General features: G+C 34.3%; 1 protein-coding gene across 2 annotated transcripts; it reads left to right on the top strand.

The window, feature by feature from the left end:
- Positions 1-1,007: 1,007 nt before the first annotated feature.
- On the top strand, positions 1,008-18,656 carry LOC137634312 (luc7-like protein 3). 2 transcript variants are annotated; one of them, XM_068366674.1, is made up of 10 exons: positions 1,008-1,150; positions 5,883-5,963; positions 7,436-7,600; positions 7,724-7,927; positions 8,422-8,586; positions 9,235-9,377; positions 10,105-10,314; positions 10,624-10,690; positions 11,025-11,158; positions 18,016-18,656. In XM_068366674.1, exons 1-8 carry the CDS (start codon positions 1,046-1,048, stop codon positions 10,682-10,684), a joined length of 1,134 nt encoding a protein of 377 aa, XP_068222775.1. In that variant the 5' UTR covers positions 1,008-1,045; the 3' UTR covers positions 10,685-10,690; positions 11,025-11,158; positions 18,016-18,656. The 2 variants fall into 2 exon arrangements, with proteins under 2 accessions (XP_068222775.1, XP_068222774.1); XM_068366673.1 differs by having other exon boundaries at positions 9,217-9,377.
- The last annotated feature ends 1,038 nt before the right edge of the window (positions 18,657-19,694 follow it).

Below are 19,694 nucleotides of genomic sequence, written 5' to 3'. Positions count from 1 at the left end.
TACGTCGTTTTTGACCGCTTATGTAAGACTGTTCTGAAGCTATAATTAAGGTTTCTTCTTCCTCTTCTAATGGCTTGGAACTTGCAGAATAAAAACATTAAAGAAATTATATATATTTATCCCATATAAGAGACACAAGTGACACTTTTAGATACGAGGTGTATTTTAAAATGAAAAAATCAATTAAAAATTACACGAAACTGTTTACAAATATACGCGCGCTTTCATGAATGAAAAATGGTGTATGCATTTGTATCATAAGAATATAATACCAAACGTCTACCAATATTGTATATTTCATCGTCTAGTTAATGCAATATATTGTATAAATTGTATATATTGTATAACATCGTAATATCAATCCTTACATCCCTTCTATATTTATTGGGATTTATGTTCCAATAATTTAGATGTCTGTAGGCTTGTGAAACGCACCCGAGGAAAACGTATCACGTAATGTTTTCATGACAAAACATTTCCCGTTAATAGAAGTAGTTTATCATTATGATAAACAATAATTATTGTAGAAAGAGAGTGCAAATTATAACCCATTTACTATTTATTTCAAGCTTATCATAAATGGATAAATTTATTTTACATTTATTAAAGCCATCAAAGGTTCGAACACAACATAGTACAAAACTGTTTTGCGTTTGTGCACAGAATGATAAACCGATTTGTATATTGTATTAAAAGTGAAAATTATAACCTCTTTTATATTTTATTCTAAGTGTTATGATTGGGAAAATGTATTTTACTATATATAAAACCTCCTGAAGTTCGAACATTGCATTGTTCAAAGCTGTTTTGCGTTTGTGAAAGGAAGTCTTTTGAACACGCCGTTTATAATAAACCACTATTTTTATTTTAGTAAAAGAGAGCAAATTAAAACCCAATTGCATTTAATTCTAAGTGTTATAAATGGGGAGATGTATTTTACAACTAATAAAGCCATCCCAAGTTCGAACACTCAGTTCAAAACTGTTTTGCGTTTTTAAACAGAAGTTATCTTTTGAACGCGACGTCTGTCCCATGTGTAGACAAGATGGCGACGCAAGCCGCAGCTGCGCTCTTGGATGAATTAATGGGAAGGACGAGAAATGTCCTCCCTAACGAGAGAAATTCGAGACTGCATTGGGATTCTATAGAGGTAATGTATATCCATTACCATTTAATACATTTATAGCCTATTTTTTTCTATTAAGTGAAAATTGGCATTTCGTACGATGGCTAGATTTGTGTTTGTTGTGCTGTACTTTATCTTCTGATCGGACACGTCTTGATTAATTCTACTGTGTCTTCATAATTAGGCGGCGGTATTAATTATAGGCCAGTTGCAGGCTAAAGGGAATCCTGTGTTAAATGGTAGGCTTCGAAGAGATGAAATTGTCCCGTTTTTATAATCGTAACCAAGTCTGCCCGCCTACTACAGTAGGTTTAGATCTCATGGATTGGAATTCAGCTTTTGCCAGTTAACTATCATAAGTACACCTAGGCTAGTTTCATTTTGTTTTATTACCATGAATATACGTTATGACCCAAGTTTTCTTCCGTTGCACAGTAGTTTAAATATCGTTATTTTTTGTAAGATCGTTTTCGTGTGCAAGTAAATTTTTCTCTTTAAATAATCGTAATTTTTACAATGATAGGATTGTCAAATGTTTTTATCATATAACTATTCGGGTTTTTGGGTATGTCATCTTGTCTTTTACATAGATGTGGGCTAACCCAAGATAGGTTTTAAAACTCCATCCTTTCATTATTAAAAATTGTCATTATGTGGGCTAACCCGAGACAGGGTTTAAAACTCTATCCTTTCATTATTAAAAATTGTCATTAAAAATTTTTTTTTGCTTATAGTTAATTCCAATGGTAAAGGTAACTTCCTACCTTACAGTATAGCATGCTTTTAAATGGCAATGAGTTAGCAATGGGGGATTTGTTTTGGCTGGAAGATCTAATATGTATACAAATAGGATAGATTCTGGTAAAATTATAGAATGGCACAATAATATATGGGGCTAAAATGAGACTAGTATTTGGTTTACACTTCGTACATTGGACATTTCTGATGATGACAACTGATGGATATCCATAGTTCTTCAGTTATGATGTGTTGACTACTATCACTGAAAAATGATAGGTTTATGCTAGTTGTCATATTCAAGAACATTAAGAACTCCTTTATATACACCCTATTTCTGCCCCGTATGTTATTAAAACTAACTTGATGAAAATCGATAGTTTTTCAGAGTATGCGGGGTTGATTACCTTAAATGAAAAACTGAGTTTCTACCAGATATAGTTGTCAAAATGCCTAAGCCTTTGTAGAACGTCGGGCCTTCCTGATGCATAAAAAACTAGTCATTCAGTAAAGCGCAGACATCGGCCGTGGCAGCTTATTTCTCAACCTTGACCTTAACATGTTTTAAATGGCATGGATTTTCATACACAAATATGAATCGAGTTTGAAGTCTCTGTGACAACGATGTCCAAACTTGTGGCTGATTACGTGAATTGCACATTTTGTTTGACCTTGACCTTCCAAAATTTGATAATTTCTGACTTTTTACATGAGTTAATCCCCATGTAAGATTAAAATTGTGGTCAGGAAGCTGTTTACAAATAAATACATAAACTGGTAAAATATAACCACCTTCCAACTTCATCGGCGAAAGTAACAAGCTTTTCCGTCATATTTTCTTTAGTCGTTCGTAGTCATCTTACAACAGACGTTCTCCTCACTTCCCCCCCTCCCTTACTTGAGCATATTTTTGTAGGTAGGTCCACTGAATTACTGTACATTACTATTTAATCACTTAGAGGTCTTTGCTCCACTGTGTCCCGCTTTGCTCACAAAAACATTGTCCAGGCTCCTCTGTTCTCGCATGCAGTACCTTCTATTACTCATTATCAGACTAGATACAACATGTTTGTACCTTCCTTTGTTGTAAAATGTATTGAAAAAAAGCAAAACCAAGAATACCCTTAATTTATGTAATACTGTAGCTATAAATTAATTCTGTTAAAGGTCATCGCAGTGTTCTTCTGTACTGTACATAGTACGACCACTCTGTGCATGAATGGTTGGGACATACCTGAATAGCAACAGAAGTGTGTTAGAAAACAGGAATTTTTTTATTTTTACCAAATTACTAGAAATTACTGTTCTGTCAGTGATTGTCCCTATATTCTACATACAGTACGAACTCCACTTGGCTTATGAACGAAATGCACGCGTATTCGCACAAATTATCCAATGGGGTGTCTGCTGTGTGCCATGCATTTTGCTGCAAAAATGGACTATTTTAAGGACCAAATGTTCCAAATCATGTACACGTCACAGTAAACACTACACATTATTATTTATAAATTTTTTTTGGACTCGCCTAAACAAGTGCATCTGATCTTAATTATTTGTTATTGTGTTGCTCCACTCCTAAACCCTCATTTCCTATAAATGATCATGTGATCTTCAATTTGCCTTCAATGTGGGTGGTTTGCCACAACAATACCCATTTACTTATTCAGTTTGTAAAAAAAAAAAAAAAAAAAAGTACATTAGGAGTGCAATTCCAAATAGGTACAATATACATGTAATCAAACAAAGGGTCCTGACAACTCTTAACCTCATTCAAAGTCACTGAGTCTGAATTCCTTTGGTTCTAACCACAATAACTTATTTCGAGAACGCCTAATAGAGAATAACCTCGTCTGCTTCCTTTCTAGTCTTGCTTTTTAGCAAAATGCCAAGCCCACCACCAAAAACTGTGGAAACTGCTGCCTTGCAGTTAGACTTATTTAGTTAGAGGCTAGGCCCACCGCCAATATCTGTAGTTGATGACTGTAAGGACATGCAATTGTGAAAACTTTTGCTAAATTATTAATCGAGCTACAAATAAGGCGACCGGCCCCTTAATTTAGGAATAAGTGTGAAAAAAAGAATAGAATCAGTCCCTTCAACATTAAAAAAATTCCCTTAAGTCTTCCAAAGGCGTATGTAGAACGTCGAGCTATGAATAGGGTTGGTGAACAAAAGAGCAACCTCGGGGTCTGAGGAATTGAAAAAACTTGCTCAAGCAGAGTACAGTACAGTACTGTATTCCTAAAAGCGCACGGTCTCGAACACTGTTTGAATGTTGCCGGCTTAGGATGTAGCCTTGTAATTGCGGTAATGTCTCATATTGCAACTGATCTGGGATTATAAAAAAAATATTAAAATTAATCAGTTTGACAAACTTAACTCATGGGTATGATTGTATATAGCTGGGGCGTAGTGTACAGTTTGTGAATTTGAACATGTGACAAAGTCTGTGTCTTTATTTGGTGTTGGAGATACAAAGTTATGAGTCGGTGTATCCATGATAGAGGTTAAGGTGTTTTTTGAGACTTGTTTAACATGTATCTTCTGAAGAGTACAGCGGACTCCCTTTGTAGGGAAATCGACACGCACTGTTACTTAATGGAATGTGATGAAGAGTTATACCTCCTCCTAGTGTAGATTTAAAGAAAACTTTGCAGTAATCTTATGATATTTTTCAATTGCAAGCTCTTCTGTGCAAAAGTATACAGTACTCCACTTTAAAAATTCCAATGCTCACAACCCATACAAGGGTTGTTACACACTGGATTTTACAGCACTAATGTGTTAATACAGTAGGTGATACTTTGTCCAGATTGGACAATGAAGCAAGCTCTCACAAAATTTTCCAAGAAAAAATGACAGAGCTGAACCTTGAAATACTTTGTTAAATGAATATCACTAACATTAAAGAGGAAAATGATGAAAGGGGGTACTGTGCTGGTACTTAAAGGATGAGTAACAGGATCCTTCTAAAAATAGGATAGGCTTCACTCAACAAAAAAGTACTAAAACGTAGTGAATGGGAAATAAAAGAAGAGATAAGACTGCTGATAAGAAGTAGGCACATAATGGTGTGGCGTGGAGTGTTTGGGAGAGATAAGTGTTGGTGCCGTAGAACCATAAGACAAAATGACGGTATCTATGTGGAGTCATGATAGGTGAAACAACTTGCTATTGGGTTGTGGAGAGCTAAAGCTACTATCAAAGTCTAGCTCAAGATATAGTAGCAACATGAAAACCTTGAAGTAGAAAGCATGAAAATAGAATACAGACCAGTAATTTGAACTTTGTTGTCCCTTTGGGAGAATAAGTTAAAAAGATCAGTCAAATGAGAACTCTTAATTCATTAGCATGTTAAAAATAACTCCAGCCGTAACTTTAACTTCTAATAAAAGTAATGAAATTAGATACAAAACATTTCTCTACTGAAAAGAAGCGATCACCACTAGAAGTTAAATTCTCAGTGATGAGAAAGTCCCTCTATCATACTTGAAAATTGTTTTATCTGATGTAGCCAGTGATCTGAAAACTAGGCAACTTCAGAGCTTGGTTCAGGGTCCGTTAATTACTGAAATAAAATTTCTTCAAGGTCATTTTGAAATTGTCTGAATTAAGATTAATTTTAGAAAATGGAAAGTGAAATCACAATAGTTGATTGTCATCTTTGCTAAGGCCAACATTTATGGATTGAGTTAGAAGCTATTCACTGCTGCTACAGGCACAGGAAGACTGGGGTTATAGGTAGAGACATAACTGGGAATCTAGAGGGTACAGGAGTGGATAGATTTTCTTGTACAGTTGTATATTTCAGATAAAAGAAAAGTGAATCTGGAATAATTTGGGGGACATCAATTTAAGTACATTTTGTAGATAATTCAGTGGTTTGTGACTTAACAATGTTTTTCCCTTTTTGTACAATTTTTTAGCTTGTAATTATTAGTGACGACCTTATATTTTTTAATATATCTCGTGACTAGGATCTTTTGGATCATTCTGTTAAACTGCCTTTCTTTTCCAGGTGTGTCGTCATTTTCTGGTCAAGTTCTGTCCTCATGACTTATTTACCAACACAAAATCTGATCTTGGTCCATGTGAAAAGGTAGGTTGTATAAAGCGATATTTTTTATTATTATGGTCACAACTAGTAGAGGTTTTTCCAGTATGCAATGCCCCATTGGATGTGAAAGATCTATAATTACACTGCTTTTTGAGTTAACTAGAACATGTTAACTCAAGAAAGGCAGAAGCATGACTTAAAGGTGGTGGAAAGTATTACAAGAATACGTAAGGATGAAGATAAACTCTAATGTAAATGTGACAGTAAATAACTTGATCATAGTATGGAATTATGGATGGGAGTCTTTTCAGAAAGGAAAATTAAGGAGGTACAGTACCATACTGTAAAAATCTCTGTTTGACTTGGTACTTGGCAAGAAGATGATAAGCAAGTTTCACAAAGCAAAGCATGGGAATTATCCATCATGAAAATCAATGAATTACTGTATATTGGGTTGTCAGTTTTTATTTTGGCATTATGGTAGCCAGGGGTACCAAGATAGTTCGGTTGGATTTCTGGAAGAAAGGAACAGGGTCCACAAAATATCAATTAGCTCTCTGTCTTTTGTGAAAGTAAGAGAGTTCAGAGTAGGTGTAGAAAATTTGCCCATCAGAATTATTAATGTAGACAGAAATTGTTGGAAATTTGTGAGTCTCTTAAAAAAGATAGCCGAGTTGGATCATTATTAGGTAGTGTAGAAATGTGTAAATGATAGAAAGGTGAAATAGAATAGAAAAAGGATTATAAATTGACATAAATATAACTAAGATTGGTCCTTACTTCATTTCCCCTCCTGTTAAAACAATTTTGAAAGCACTCCATTAGGTTGTTGGTGTGTTAAGGTTTGAATCAAATGCTGTATGTGCTACGTGCAATAAGTTCAACAGATCTACAAAAAATGGAAAGGAATGCCTTAGAATTATGATAGAGGAACACATCTTTGAATAGGTAGGCTATTTTAGACTTTGTGGCCAAAGGTCAAGAGATTAGGACCAGAGGTGTGTTTGGGTAATAGCTAGTAATATCCCTCTCAAAATGGAAGGAGGTTGCTAGACTTCTAAGAAATGGGAATATCTGCTTTCTTAAAGCATGCAGGACCTTTTCTTAGCTCACTACAAATACTTTTCACTTGAGATTTATACAAAACTGGTTCATATATCTGGAATTGGAGACTCTTTTTGAAAGAAAATGAAAAATTTGATAGGTTGCGACTAGAAAAAAGATGCTAAGGTCCATGGTTGTAGTGTGCTTAGAAGGTTGTATCCCCCAGTTATCAAGGAGGGGAGGTGTGTGGGTCATAGGTGAGCACTGAGACCGGATAGGGATTTGGGCAGGAAGTGCACAGAAATTTATAAGCATATGTAAAATGAGAATGACATATAAAGCAGTACTGTACAGTACTCTTATGCTTTTATCTGAAGGGAGATTGAACACAGTAGTTATTTATACTGTAGATATACAGAAACTGTACAGTATTTTAGAGAAAATAATTGTTTCTAAATATTTTTTTGTAGGTCCATGATGAAGACCTGAAGAGAGAGTTTGAAGCTGCCAATTCTTATCGCCGAACTGCCTTTGAAGATGAATTTATACGTTATGCAGAATCCATGTTGACAGAAGTGGACAAAAGAATTAAGAAAGGAAAGCAGCGTTTATCTCTCTCGGTTAAAGATGCCTTGGTAAGTATCGGGATGTACCTTAATGAGGGGAGCGTTGAGTTGAAGTAACTGTCCTTTTGAGCTTGTAGAAAAGACTGGAGATTTTTTATTTCTGTTGTTCTTAGATGAAGTTTTCACTTCTAGGCCAGCAGTACCACGGGTGATGGGCGTGTTGACGAACAGTTAGAACTGCTGTCTGAAAGAATAACCGGTCTAGTCAGTGAAGCAGAGCGCCTTGGAAGTGAAGGCAATATAGAGGAGGCTCAGGGGCTTCTAAAGCTGTGTGACCAACTCAGAGAGGAGAGAGATTCCCTTCGCCGAAGCAATGAAAATTCAGTTTGGCATCAGGTAATTATTATGGGTTTCCTATGGAAGTTAGTGTATTAAGTGATAGGTTTAGCGTAAAGAAACCAGCCGTTGTAAGTGTTAATTTTATCAAAATGCAATAAACACTATTCAAGTGTGGTACCAGAAAGTGTTAAGCCATAAAGGATATTCATAGTGGGTACATTTGGACTTGGACTTATGTTAGATGAACTATTTTATTGCATGGAAACCATGTTCATCTCTTGCAATATTTATAAAGTAACATGTATATTTAAAGGGTACGTATGTTAGTGTGTTATTTAGAAATCTTTGTCTCTTACAATGCCATATTTTAATACCAGTAAAGGGTACAACTGGTGACAGCAAAACTATGCAAGACACGCTGTCACATTCATATCCATTATTTTAATGTAGAAATTGGTCCTTAACACTTGGTAGCTTGAACTATATTATGATAGTGATATTGTTGTTTTGTATTGGCAAGTGTTTTAACATACAATTTTTGAAATATTCAGGCTGCTGAAATGGCAGCATCACAGGAAAAGCAGATGGAAGTGTGTGAAGTATGTGGTGCGTTCCTGATCGTTGGAGACGCCCAACAAAGAATCGACGACCATTTAACAGGCAAGCAACACGTTGGTTTTGCTAAGTTACGACAAGCGATCCAGGAAATCAGAGATGTGAGTAGATATTCAAAACTTGTTCAAGTTTTACAAAAGCAAAGGAACTATTATGCCAGCATTTTCCATCTCTATGATACTCAAACCATGATTTACGCCAACTGTGGTTTAAAGTTGTTTTAAATGGGCTGGGGTTGACTTTACAGTGTGAGAAATTTTGTGTATACATTTAAGGAATTCTGTGATTTTTATGCATAATTCATTGTACATCTAATGAATTGAAAAGTGTTTCTGATTTAATTATTCATTAAGGAGAAATATTTTGTGCTTTAATATATTTAATATTTGATTCATTAACTAAATTTTTAAGATTTTTCTCATAACAGAAATATGCTAATTTTATTGAAATTCTTGCACGAGTTAAAATGCTTTTTTGAGTTTGGTTATTTGGTGGGGGGAATATAGAAGTATCTTAAGAATGTTTGTTCAGTACTGACCAATTATTGGGCAATTCAAATCATGTTTAGAGACATATTTTGTACGTATAATTTATATGGAGAAATTGCTGGTTCATAACTCTGCTGTTATTGTAAAACGAAATATATTCAGTTTTGACCCTACTGATCAGGGAACATTTATTATTTAAGAAAGTTTACGGGACCAAGTATTGATTGTAAATGTAAAGAGCAGTCTCACTTGTCTTCCCAGAATCGAGAGAAAGCGAGATCAGAACGGGAAGCTTTAAGAGAAAAGGATAGAGAAAGTAGACATCGAGCACTCCTCGAAGAAGAGAAGCGGAGAGAGAGAGAAAAGGAAGACAGAAGGAAAGACGAGGAGAGGAGGAGGAGAGGGTAAGTTCTTCCTTGATCAGAAGATTTTTCTGAAGATTAAGGTTTTGATTCAAGTAATAGTCCAAGAAGTCTTAGGGTTTTTATAGACATAGGCTGTATGACTTGTAGGTAAGCTTCATCAAAGTAATTAATTTCATAATTTGAATGTTGTTTTCTTGTATGTAATGAGGAAAATCTGCTTGTGGTTATTAAATTTACTGAAGGGATTTTCAGAACGCAGTTGTTTCCTATATGTACAGTATTGCAGTATCAATTAATTGATTAAACCATTCATTAGTTAATATTAAGTGTTCTTACTTGGCTTTTGTAGTGTTTTCTGGAAAATTAAATAATCCAACTTCGTATTAAGAGAAATTTTCTCAACTAAATTCATAAAAGGATAAAATAATCCAAATATACCAGACTGTGAAGGTGCCAACTTTTCGCCAAATGATTTGGCTCTCGAGCCCCAGGGTGTTTTAGAGATATCACACTAACTAGTTTTGTAAAATGTTGTGGGATATGTAATGGTTTTGTTAAATGTTTTGGGATGCGTAATATTCTCGTGAAATGTTTTGGGATACGTAATCGTGTCTTGAAATGTTTTGGGATACGTAATCGTGTCTTGAAATGTTTTGGGATACGTAATCGTGTCGTGAAATGTTTTGGGATACGTAATCGTGTCGTGAAATGTTTTGGGATACGTAATCTTGTCTTGAAATTAATGCATGACATCCTGGGGTTTCAGTGATGACAGAGACCGTGAACGTCGGGAGCGAGGGAGTAGAGATCGTGACCGGGACAGGAGAGACAGGCATGACAGACATGAAAAACATTCGAGAACAAGGTCAAGAAGCAGGTCTAGATCGCACAGAGGTTCACACGATACCAGAAGTACACTCTCTTTAGATAGAGATAGAGAGAGAGATAGAAGAGAAAGAGATCGTGACAGGGACAGGTAAGTTTGTTCAATTTTACTATCTAAAGTGCATTAACCTGCTATTATTGTTACTACTACTACTACTAGAATAGCTACAACACTAGTTGGAAAAGGAGGATGCTGTAAGCCCAAGGGCTTCAACAAGGAAAAAAAGCCTAGTGTGGAAAGAACTAAACTACAAGAGTTACTGGTAATGAACAATTAAAGTAAAACCCGTTAGGAGCAGTAACATTAAAATAGAAGCAATTTTACACATTATATTTAATTATTTTTTTTATAAAATTGTGCCATTTCTATGCCAGGTTAATGTTTTTCTTATCTTTTTAGCCACAGGCGGGACCGGGACCGTGAAAGAGAGAGAGATTTTGGTCGCAGAAGGGAGTGGTAGTTTAGAGTGAGTATTCTGTCGGGGAAGAAAAAATATATTCTTACAATTAACAGGGTTTATAGGTAAACTTTATTCTGTATTGTAGAATATACGGCAGTTGTTCACTCCGATCACTGCCACATCCATATTCAAAGTGCTAGATCTATATGCAGAAATACTGTTTATTAATAATGAATATATTAAAAAATTGTAGAATTGACTCATAGCTACACTTTTGCAATTTAATCTAAGAAGTTTAGTATTAATTTTGTTTGATAATGAATCTAAAGTTTTTCAAACTTCCCTAGGAGATATGTGCTGTTCCTATACTGATGAAATTTTTTTATACGCCTTGTCTTAGGACGTAGAACCCATTTGGTGGCTGACATCGTAAATGGCTCAAGGGAGGAGATCGAGCGGGAGAATCTAGAGGCTTAGACGAGACGATTGAAATGGGGGCATGAAGGCTTAAGCAGTGAGTGATCTCCATTTGAGGTAAGTGGCTTAGCATTTTGTCGGTTTTCTCCCTTACAGGGTCTTCGACAGGTGAGTGGCTATGATGGTTTTGTTCACCTTCCATCAACTGGTACTTGTGGTCCCTGCTAATTGAGAATAATTCCTCAACATACATTGGCCATTCTGATCAGTTCTTACCTTTGATAAAGGTCACTTGCAAGTAGATTTGGTACGAATGATCTTATCTGTTGTCTTGTCTTTCAGTGGAAAAGGAACAAGGGTTTTGTTAATTTGGTGAAAGGGTTATTTACGTCGTAAATTATTCATACTTGACCCTGCTAAGTCATTTATGCATTTTGCACTCATACCTCCATTTCACGGTACAGAGGATTTGAAATACTTTAAATGGTTTACCTTTTTTAATCAAGATTATTTGCTTAAAGGTTTGTAAGACAGATTACTTTTTTTTCAAAGGTGATACATTTTAAATCATCGTTCATACAGCATCAAAAGTTCTTATCGTTTGTTGATTGGTATTACTTTTCTTATATTTATGTATGATGACTTGTAAGTTATGGAAAGAAATTTTTTTAATGTACACTAATGTTGTCCATTGATAGTAAAAGGGTTTATGAGTCAAGTCTATAATCACTTCGTGACCACATATGAATATTGCATGTGGAATGGCATTGCTTTAGCATTAAAAGTTGACTGAATGTCTTACTGGGAATCCTTTATTTTTGTCATCATATATTGATGGTCTTGGATGCTTGTAATAATCATGTAAATATAAAGAATTTTTGATTTATTAACATGTTACCTTTGTAAGAAAAAAAGAAATTGGATGTCAAAATTAATCTTTTTAAGAGTTATGTCATTAATTTAAATGGAAGCACAGAGGTTATGTAAATTTTGTATACAGTATTTCAAATTCTTAGCAGTGTTCCGATTTTCATTCATTAAAGCTGTTCTGAAAAATCAGTTGCAGTGTTATTCATTATGTAACTGCTTTCTGTACAAAAATTAAGTAGCAGTAATGTATTTTTTAATCAACAGAATTATTAGAATTTAATATAACCCTTAGTGTCATATTTTTTATCAGTCCTGAGAGATTCAAGAAGTGGAGTCTTAAGAGAGAGCGTAGCAAGACATGTTGGAGTAGCTATATCATAATTACTGCTTTGGTTGCTAATTCAATTACCAATGGCTTTTAGTAATTGGTAATTCTTTGCTGTTTGATGATTCTTACTGGTCAAAGGTGAAATTATTTGATTAGAAGTGGGCCAAATGACTTGGAAGAAAAATGACGATTGGGGCTGTCTTTAGGAAGGTCACTAGAAGAAGTATCTATCAACAGGTTATTTGGAATACTGAAAAATGCCAGTCTTAGTAGGTGAACTAAAGGTCTACATAAGAACCGAATTGAGTTTTTGAGATTATGCAGTAAGAAGAAATAAATCTTTGTGGATTTGCAGCATTTGAAATTGCCAGATCGAAGGTTAGTTACTTGAATAAAAATTTAAATAACCCATTGAGAAGTTGGTATGAAAAATAAATGTGGAAGTCGTTTTACCTTTATTATAATTTAAGTCGATGGACATGAAATTTTTCATTGTTATATGAGGGGAGGCATCCTTAACACACTGCTGGAAGCTGATTAGGTACTTGTGTGTAGAAAGAAGTATGAAGGGGAAAGAAAGTATGAAAGTAATTAAACAAATGAGTGAAGAAATAAAAGAAAATCTGTAAGAAAAACTTTATACTCTAGTATCAAAATTTGTTCTGTGCAAACAGGAATAAAAGAAATTCAGTAGTAATAGTATGCAATGTAATCTATTGGAAGAAGTACAAATGATACAATCCAGATGAACAAAAGACAGTTGAAGAGGATTCAATTTGTTATAGGATTAATTTCCCCTGAATGACTGTCATTTAATTGGAGAAAATGAGTTTCTTATTACTGATGAGTAACTTGTGATTCATTACCTGAGTAGATTTAACAGTTTTGAATTGGTATACGATTCAGTTTTATTACATTTCTATTTTTAGTAAATGCCTGTAGTTACTTTTTTCAGTTTATTAAAGTAATTTGATTAATAAAACTTTTTTTCTAAAAATTGTAATACAGTACAGTAATTTTCACTTGTGTTATCATGTCAACACACTTGACTTCAATATTTTAGAGGGCAATTTATTTTTTCCCAAAGCCTTTCTACCAAACTACTTTGATTGAAGAATGGAAGGTGTTAGTTTTGTATACTCAATGTATAAGAAAAAAAAATACTCCTGTATAGTACAAATATTTATCTTGTATGGAGACATGACAAATATTTATAAGGAAGTGTTAGGTAACTCCATGAAAATTTTAATGATTACTGGCATTCAGTGTGTCTCTAAATTGATGGGTTATAAATTTAGCACTTTGATTGAAAGATTTTAAGACAAACGAGATACCACGAAAAGAGTATTATCATTGTGAGAGTAAGTAGTGCTACTTTCAGGTTGCATGATATTTATACAAAGGTTAGAAAGTATTTCATTACTGTTGGAACTAGCATACATACATGAAATTTTTGTATGCTATCACTATCTTTACAGTCTGTAATTTTAAGTGCAAATAATCTTAAAGAACAAATAATTTGTATAAAGAGAAGGTTACAGTAAATCCTTACTTAATATTTCACGCTGGCTTTCTGTACTTTCCGTTGTTGATGTTAGTGATAGTAACGTCGTTGTGGTTTTAGTAGGAAATCACCGATCTATTATTTCTGGGAAGTAAAGTGTATTGTTTCTCTGAGAACCTTACTGCAAATATATGTCGTAGAATTCTGTCTTAATTGTATTACCAGGTTTGTCAATTGGTTGTTTGTGCTCTTTAAAAAGTTATTTTTTTTTTTAAATACATGTAACAGGCATTGATTTGAGGAATGTTGTTTGATGCAATACAGGTATTGCTGACATATGTAGGATTGCAGCTCTACCAGAAGTGTTTCATCAAACTAGTAACAGTCTACATTTCTACTCCAAAACTTCTGTCTCTTCATTATAAGGTACAAAGCTTCTCACTTCATTATAAGGTACAAAATTTCTGTCTTCATTATTAGGGTAGTGTATTATTTTTTTTTTCATTGAGTCAAGATAAAGTACAGTAGTCCCTCCGATATCTTGGGTTTTCTACATTTTTATTATTATTTTTATTATTAATTGTTTCAACTCTATTCTAATCTAATAATTATAAGGCTTCACCACATAATTTTAATGAAATTAAAAGAATTTTTTTCAAAACTGTATAACGTACACGATATGGAATGCTACGACAAGACCATTAAGTCACGTTGCCAAACGCTTGTGGGTCTTTCTTAAAGTTTTTGATCGGGAATTGAAAATGGAACAAGGTAAAGTTTAATAATATGGTCGGTTATTAGAGACCTGAGGGAAGGAATGAAAAGTACAGGACTAAAGCATTAAGCGTGGGTCAAACTGATGCAGCAACAAACCTTTTTGTATCCTCTATAGTTTTTGAAATGAGGCAGTGTGAGCACTGCCCCTCTACATTACTGTAATATAATAAACTGACAGTTTAAGGCTATTGAATTTGTACAGCAGAGGTTCAATGCTTTTCCTTATAATCTGCCTCGAGTGGATTTTGGTAATGGGAAAATGTGTGTGGACATTGCACAGTGGCTTTTAGTTTTTGACTTAGCACATTAAGGAGAAGGTATAAAAACTATAGCCAAATAAGAGCATTTTATTCATAATACATTAAGCGTTAAGTTTTGTTATATACATCTTCAACTGATAGATAATAATAGAGTTATTACTTTGATTTATTTTAGCAGTAGGAGAATTCTTCCAATTTAAAGCCACGCAGATAGTCTTTAAGGTTTGATGATTACCTGCCTTTACATGGAAGATGGTGCAAGATGATGATGTCCTTATATCATTCATTCTCTTAACCTTTTGATGGAAGTTTTAATGGTTTGAATTAGGTACTTCATTTTGCTAAGCATATACGGTAGTCATGACTGATCTTATTTATTTAGAAAACGTTTTTCTTATTAGGTTGGTCTAATGTGAATCTCATGGAGTCTAGTAGACATTTTTCATCCAATCTAAAGGGTAAAGGTTGATCATAATTAATGTTGCCATTTAATCTTTGGAACCTGTGACTATCGTTTTTAGAGATAAATGTGGCAAATACCCGGTATGTACCTACATTGCATGCTTCAGATGCCGAGATATTGATATAGTGTACTGATTTGTACAATGGAAAAGTTTGTCATTATATCTGTGCTCTTAATACACCACTACTCATGGCCTTAGTTGTTCCAACCTACAAAGGTGTTTTATGACAAGGGATTAGAGATGTGTTTAATGTTGATATCAGAGGTGCTTTGTAGGTGTTGCATTTGCGTGGCTCTCTTTGAAATCTCGTAGTGGAAGTGTTTTAAGTGTCTTTGTTGGTACTATTGTTCCTCGTGGTTGTACGTTTGTAATTGGGCTCGTGTTAGTTGGAAATATAAACTACAACTTCTGAAAAATACAACCCAGTTTTTAAGTTTTTACTTCCTGGGAGGTATTTGTATTTAATTTATGGGAATGACACACCTGTGTTAAAACATTAAAACATACTGACATAATCAGTCATTCTTTGATTATTCCACAAAGAATTGAATGCAAAAAAAAATGTTAGCAGCCAAAGAATTTGGTTTTTCAACCTTAAACCAAAAAAATTAAAGTTTTTTTTTGTACTGAGGTAGTTTAATCATAAGTTTTTCTTGGTGTGATTAAAAGTTTTAGGAAATAACTAACATCACAGCTGGCAAGAGGATCTTATGTACATTACTCACAGCAAGACAAATAAAATTGATTGAAGTTTATACCCGCATTCAAGTAGTTTGTCCTTTTCAGTCACTTGCTTTTGTCTTTGCATGTACCTTGAGCTCTTTCACTGTAGGGAAAGATGTAAAAGTTATTGATAGTTTCCAATGAAAGTTGCTCTTTGATTATTAACAAGTACTGAAATATCCAGTGCTTAAGTTCATCCATTTGGAACTACCCCAGTTGAATGCATGTTTGAGTACTTGATTTTCTTATTCCATAAACCAGTTTCACATCAATGGTGCAATGTTGTTTTGGGTGGGATCAATATAAAATGCCAGTACGTAGGTTTTATTGTAAATGCTTTTATTATTTTTTCCTTTTATTTGCAGAAATTTTGTCCTTTATTGCGTTATATTGTCAGTTGATAAGATTTTTTTTATAATCAAACCTCAAGTTTTGATTAGTGCACTTTTGTGATGTAGTTACATTTCACGTTTTGATGGATGATTGGTACCTTATGCTTGGTTGTTTTGCATAGGCACAGTGTCTTAAAGCGTTTTGTTGCAAGGTACTCTTTGGAAATTGTGTATTTTCTTGCTAGTTTATTTGAAAAGTAAATTATTTTTCTTTACAGCAGCTATAGTAAGCATTACCTTAAGTTTAACGATTAAGTTTTCTGTTATGTTACGAGCGAATGAAAACATTGTATTGTCGCGAGGGAATTGCGATGGGTTATTCACGCCTATCTTAGAAAGCACAGGGGCTTGTGTGTGGAGATTAAAGGAAAAATTGCCCCTGATCCCCCCTCCCCCCGTGGATAATTTTGAAATTGGAGTTTATGAAGCACCTTCATGTTGTGCAGGACAGCTCCAGAAAGGTATGGGATATCACTCTTAAAGTCATATTGTCATAAACATAATAAATGATACTGTTAAGCATCTCATCCTATCTTTTTAAAAGTCGTTTCTTGTCTTTCAGTACTCTTATAAACTTATATTGTGATTGGCATTTCATGTTTAATGATGGACAGAGACAAAATGGCTTTGAGCCCATCAGCATTTTTGCCAATTTGCAATGTAAATGAAAACCTAATTTGAATAAGTGCTACTCTCAGAGGAATGAAATCCTTGTTAATTACAAGGCCTTTTGAAAACTTTGTTTTGCTATTTTAATTCTAAACAGAAAATGGGAGAGTTCTAGTCTACTTTTTTACTCTAAGTTTCAGATTTAAACGTTAGCAAGGAATGTACTGATCACACATTATAGCTGCCAAGAGTTTTCAGAATTTGATCATCCTGTCTAAAAGTTATGGGATGTATTGATTTGTATTGTTTTAAGCTTTTGTATTTATTTCATATTTGTTGTCCTGATCCAATAATTCAGGTTTTCTTGACCACACCTGTCTTACCAGTCGAGCCTATTGTCGTTGGTGTAGCCGAACAAGGCTTTCTGTACCACTTAATTTGTCTTTAAGAGGTAAGTGGGTGTTTTATAGTGACCATGAAAACGTGCCTAACCGCAATCCTTTAAATTTTTCTCTTTTTTTCTATATATAATTGTAGAAAATATGGAATGAAATTTATTGCTTGTTGGGCCCAACTATATTGGTATCATGATGTTAATACATAATTTGTTTTACACATAGTATTTGATGGTGATTAAGAATTTAGGTTTAGCTGCTTAGTATAAAAGTAGTTGACAAGTTGTCAAGGGTGAGGGTGTTTGTTTAAACCCACCACTGTTGTTAACAGATCAGTATACATTTACACAGATAAGCATATAGTTACTTCACCAGAACATCTACACATATAATCACTTAGCTACTTTGCCAAAAATGTTTTTGCTTTACCAATTAATATTTTCTCCCTCATAGTGAATAAATAGACCAGCATAGTGTTCAAGTTTATTTAAGCATCTGATGCTTATCTATACTGTAAGGAATAATTATGAAAAGGATATAAGTAGAGCAAAGAGTTCTATGTCTAGCTTATCAGTTTGTTTAATGATGTTAATTATTTAAGTGAAAAATATAGTGAAATTATTATTGTCAATTATTCCTTGGGCTTTTGCAGGGGAATATTCTGTGAGCAACGAGGTACCGGGCCGCATCAAGACCGACGTACGTGTCCCCCGTGCCTCTTCCTGCTTCAGACGTTGCCGCCTGCAGCTGCGATGTGTAAATTCGAGAACTTTTCTAAGGTCAGAGTGATTGCGCCGCTGCCACCGCTTTGTGCTAGCCAGGTGACCCCCTCAATTTCAATCTCCCTTCTAAGCTTCCTCCCTCGGTCTCTTCCCAGCCCTAAACAGTTATGAAGTCCCCAAATGGGTGTTTTTAGGTTTCACGAACTTTTGTAGTTGGTAAATGATGAGTTTGAATTTATTTTCTTATTAGGGTTAGAGTATTGATAACTAAAAAAAAAAACATGTAATGTTTGCTGTATCAGGTTTATTTTATTTTTTTGTCAATTTAAACTTTTATTTCCATACAGTCAATTTTGCATCATGTATCATTGGAATGTAATACTAGGGTGACAAAACAAAACAAAAAATTTTTCTTTTGCTCATCTTAGTGTAGGAGTGATATCAACTTCTTCAAAACAGAATTGTGAGGCTGTTAAAGGAGTACGTTGGTTGTCCGGTCACATTCCAACTCTTATCTCTTCACTCTAGTAAGGTGAGATGTTATTAATTGTGTAATAAATGTACAAATTTATTACGGATGGTTTTATTATCCCCGGCTTAATTATTTTAGTTTCCCTTAAGCCCGAATACTTTGGCCTTTATACGACTACAGAAGGCCCTCGACTCGCAAACTTCGTTGCTTCCAAGAAGTTGTCCGTAAGTAGAGTTTTGATGAATTTTGGCTTGGGGTAGGCCAAACCTGAATCCCATGCCTATGATTTCTAGCTGCAAAAGTCTACAAATAGTCGGGTTTCATATGAAACAGATATTGGGTTATAACGATTGTCACTTTGCTTTCTGGATTATTATGATTATTATTATTACTTGATAAGCTACAACCCTATTGGAAAAGCAAAATGCTATAAGCCCAAAGGCTTCAATAGGGGAAATAGCCCAGTGAGGAAAGGAAATAAGGAAAGTATCAGAAAAGTAGTTAATTAAAAAAATATTTCAAGAAAAATAACATTAAAATAAATATTTCATATATAAACTATAAATACTTTAAAAAAACCAGAGAAAGAGAAATAAGATAGTGTGCCCTCAAGCAAGAGAACCCTTCCCCAAAACAGTGAAAGATCATGGTACAGAGGCAAAGGGAAAGTTAAGCGTAACCAGATAGAAGGATCCATTGTAGTACTGTCTGGCCAGTCGAAGGACCCCATAACTGTAGCAATAGTATCTCAACGGGTGGCTGGTGCACTGGCCAACCTACTACATATGATTGAGTATTATGGGTATGATTACTTCTGGGTGAAACTAATAAACTCTGTAGGTGTCCTGCTTGAGGCATATGATATTGGCAAGTATGGTTAGACAAAGAGATTGTATTCATTGAAGATTATTTATATGATTGAGATTTTGATGTTGAAGTAAATAAAATCCCTGCCTATATAGGCTTGAATGGAAATAAAGATGTTGGTAAAGCAAGCGAAATGGCGTCAACTCTGACCAGAGTAGATTTAACTAGTTGCATCTGGAACAAATAGTTGATTTTAAGATCAAAATCAATCATCATGGTAATAATTTTTTAAGTTTATAATTACGGTACATTATACTCCACTGATCGTAT

The sequence above is a fragment of the Palaemon carinicauda genome, chromosome 44 (assembly GCF_036898095.1).
Source record: "Palaemon carinicauda isolate YSFRI2023 chromosome 44, ASM3689809v2, whole genome shotgun sequence".
Classification (NCBI taxonomy): Eukaryota; Metazoa; Arthropoda; class Malacostraca; order Decapoda; family Palaemonidae; genus Palaemon; species Palaemon carinicauda.
Note: the sequence above shows the minus strand (reverse complement) of the source record. Positions and strands in the feature narration are given on the sequence as shown.

Bases quoted from the DNA above. Each gene is read 5' to 3' on its own strand.
- LOC137634312 (XM_068366673.1), top strand. From the start codon at position 1,046: ATGGCGACGCAAGCCGCAGCTGCGCTCTTGGATGAATTAATGGGAAGG. The intron at 5,964-7,435 runs GTAGGTTGTATA...ATTTTTTTGTAG, and splicing joins ATCTTGGTCCATGTGAAAAG to GTCCATGATGAAGACCTGAA. The intron at 8,587-9,216 runs GTGAGTAGATAT...TGTAAAGAGCAG, and splicing joins CGATCCAGGAAATCAGAGAT to TCTCACTTGTCTTCCCAGAA.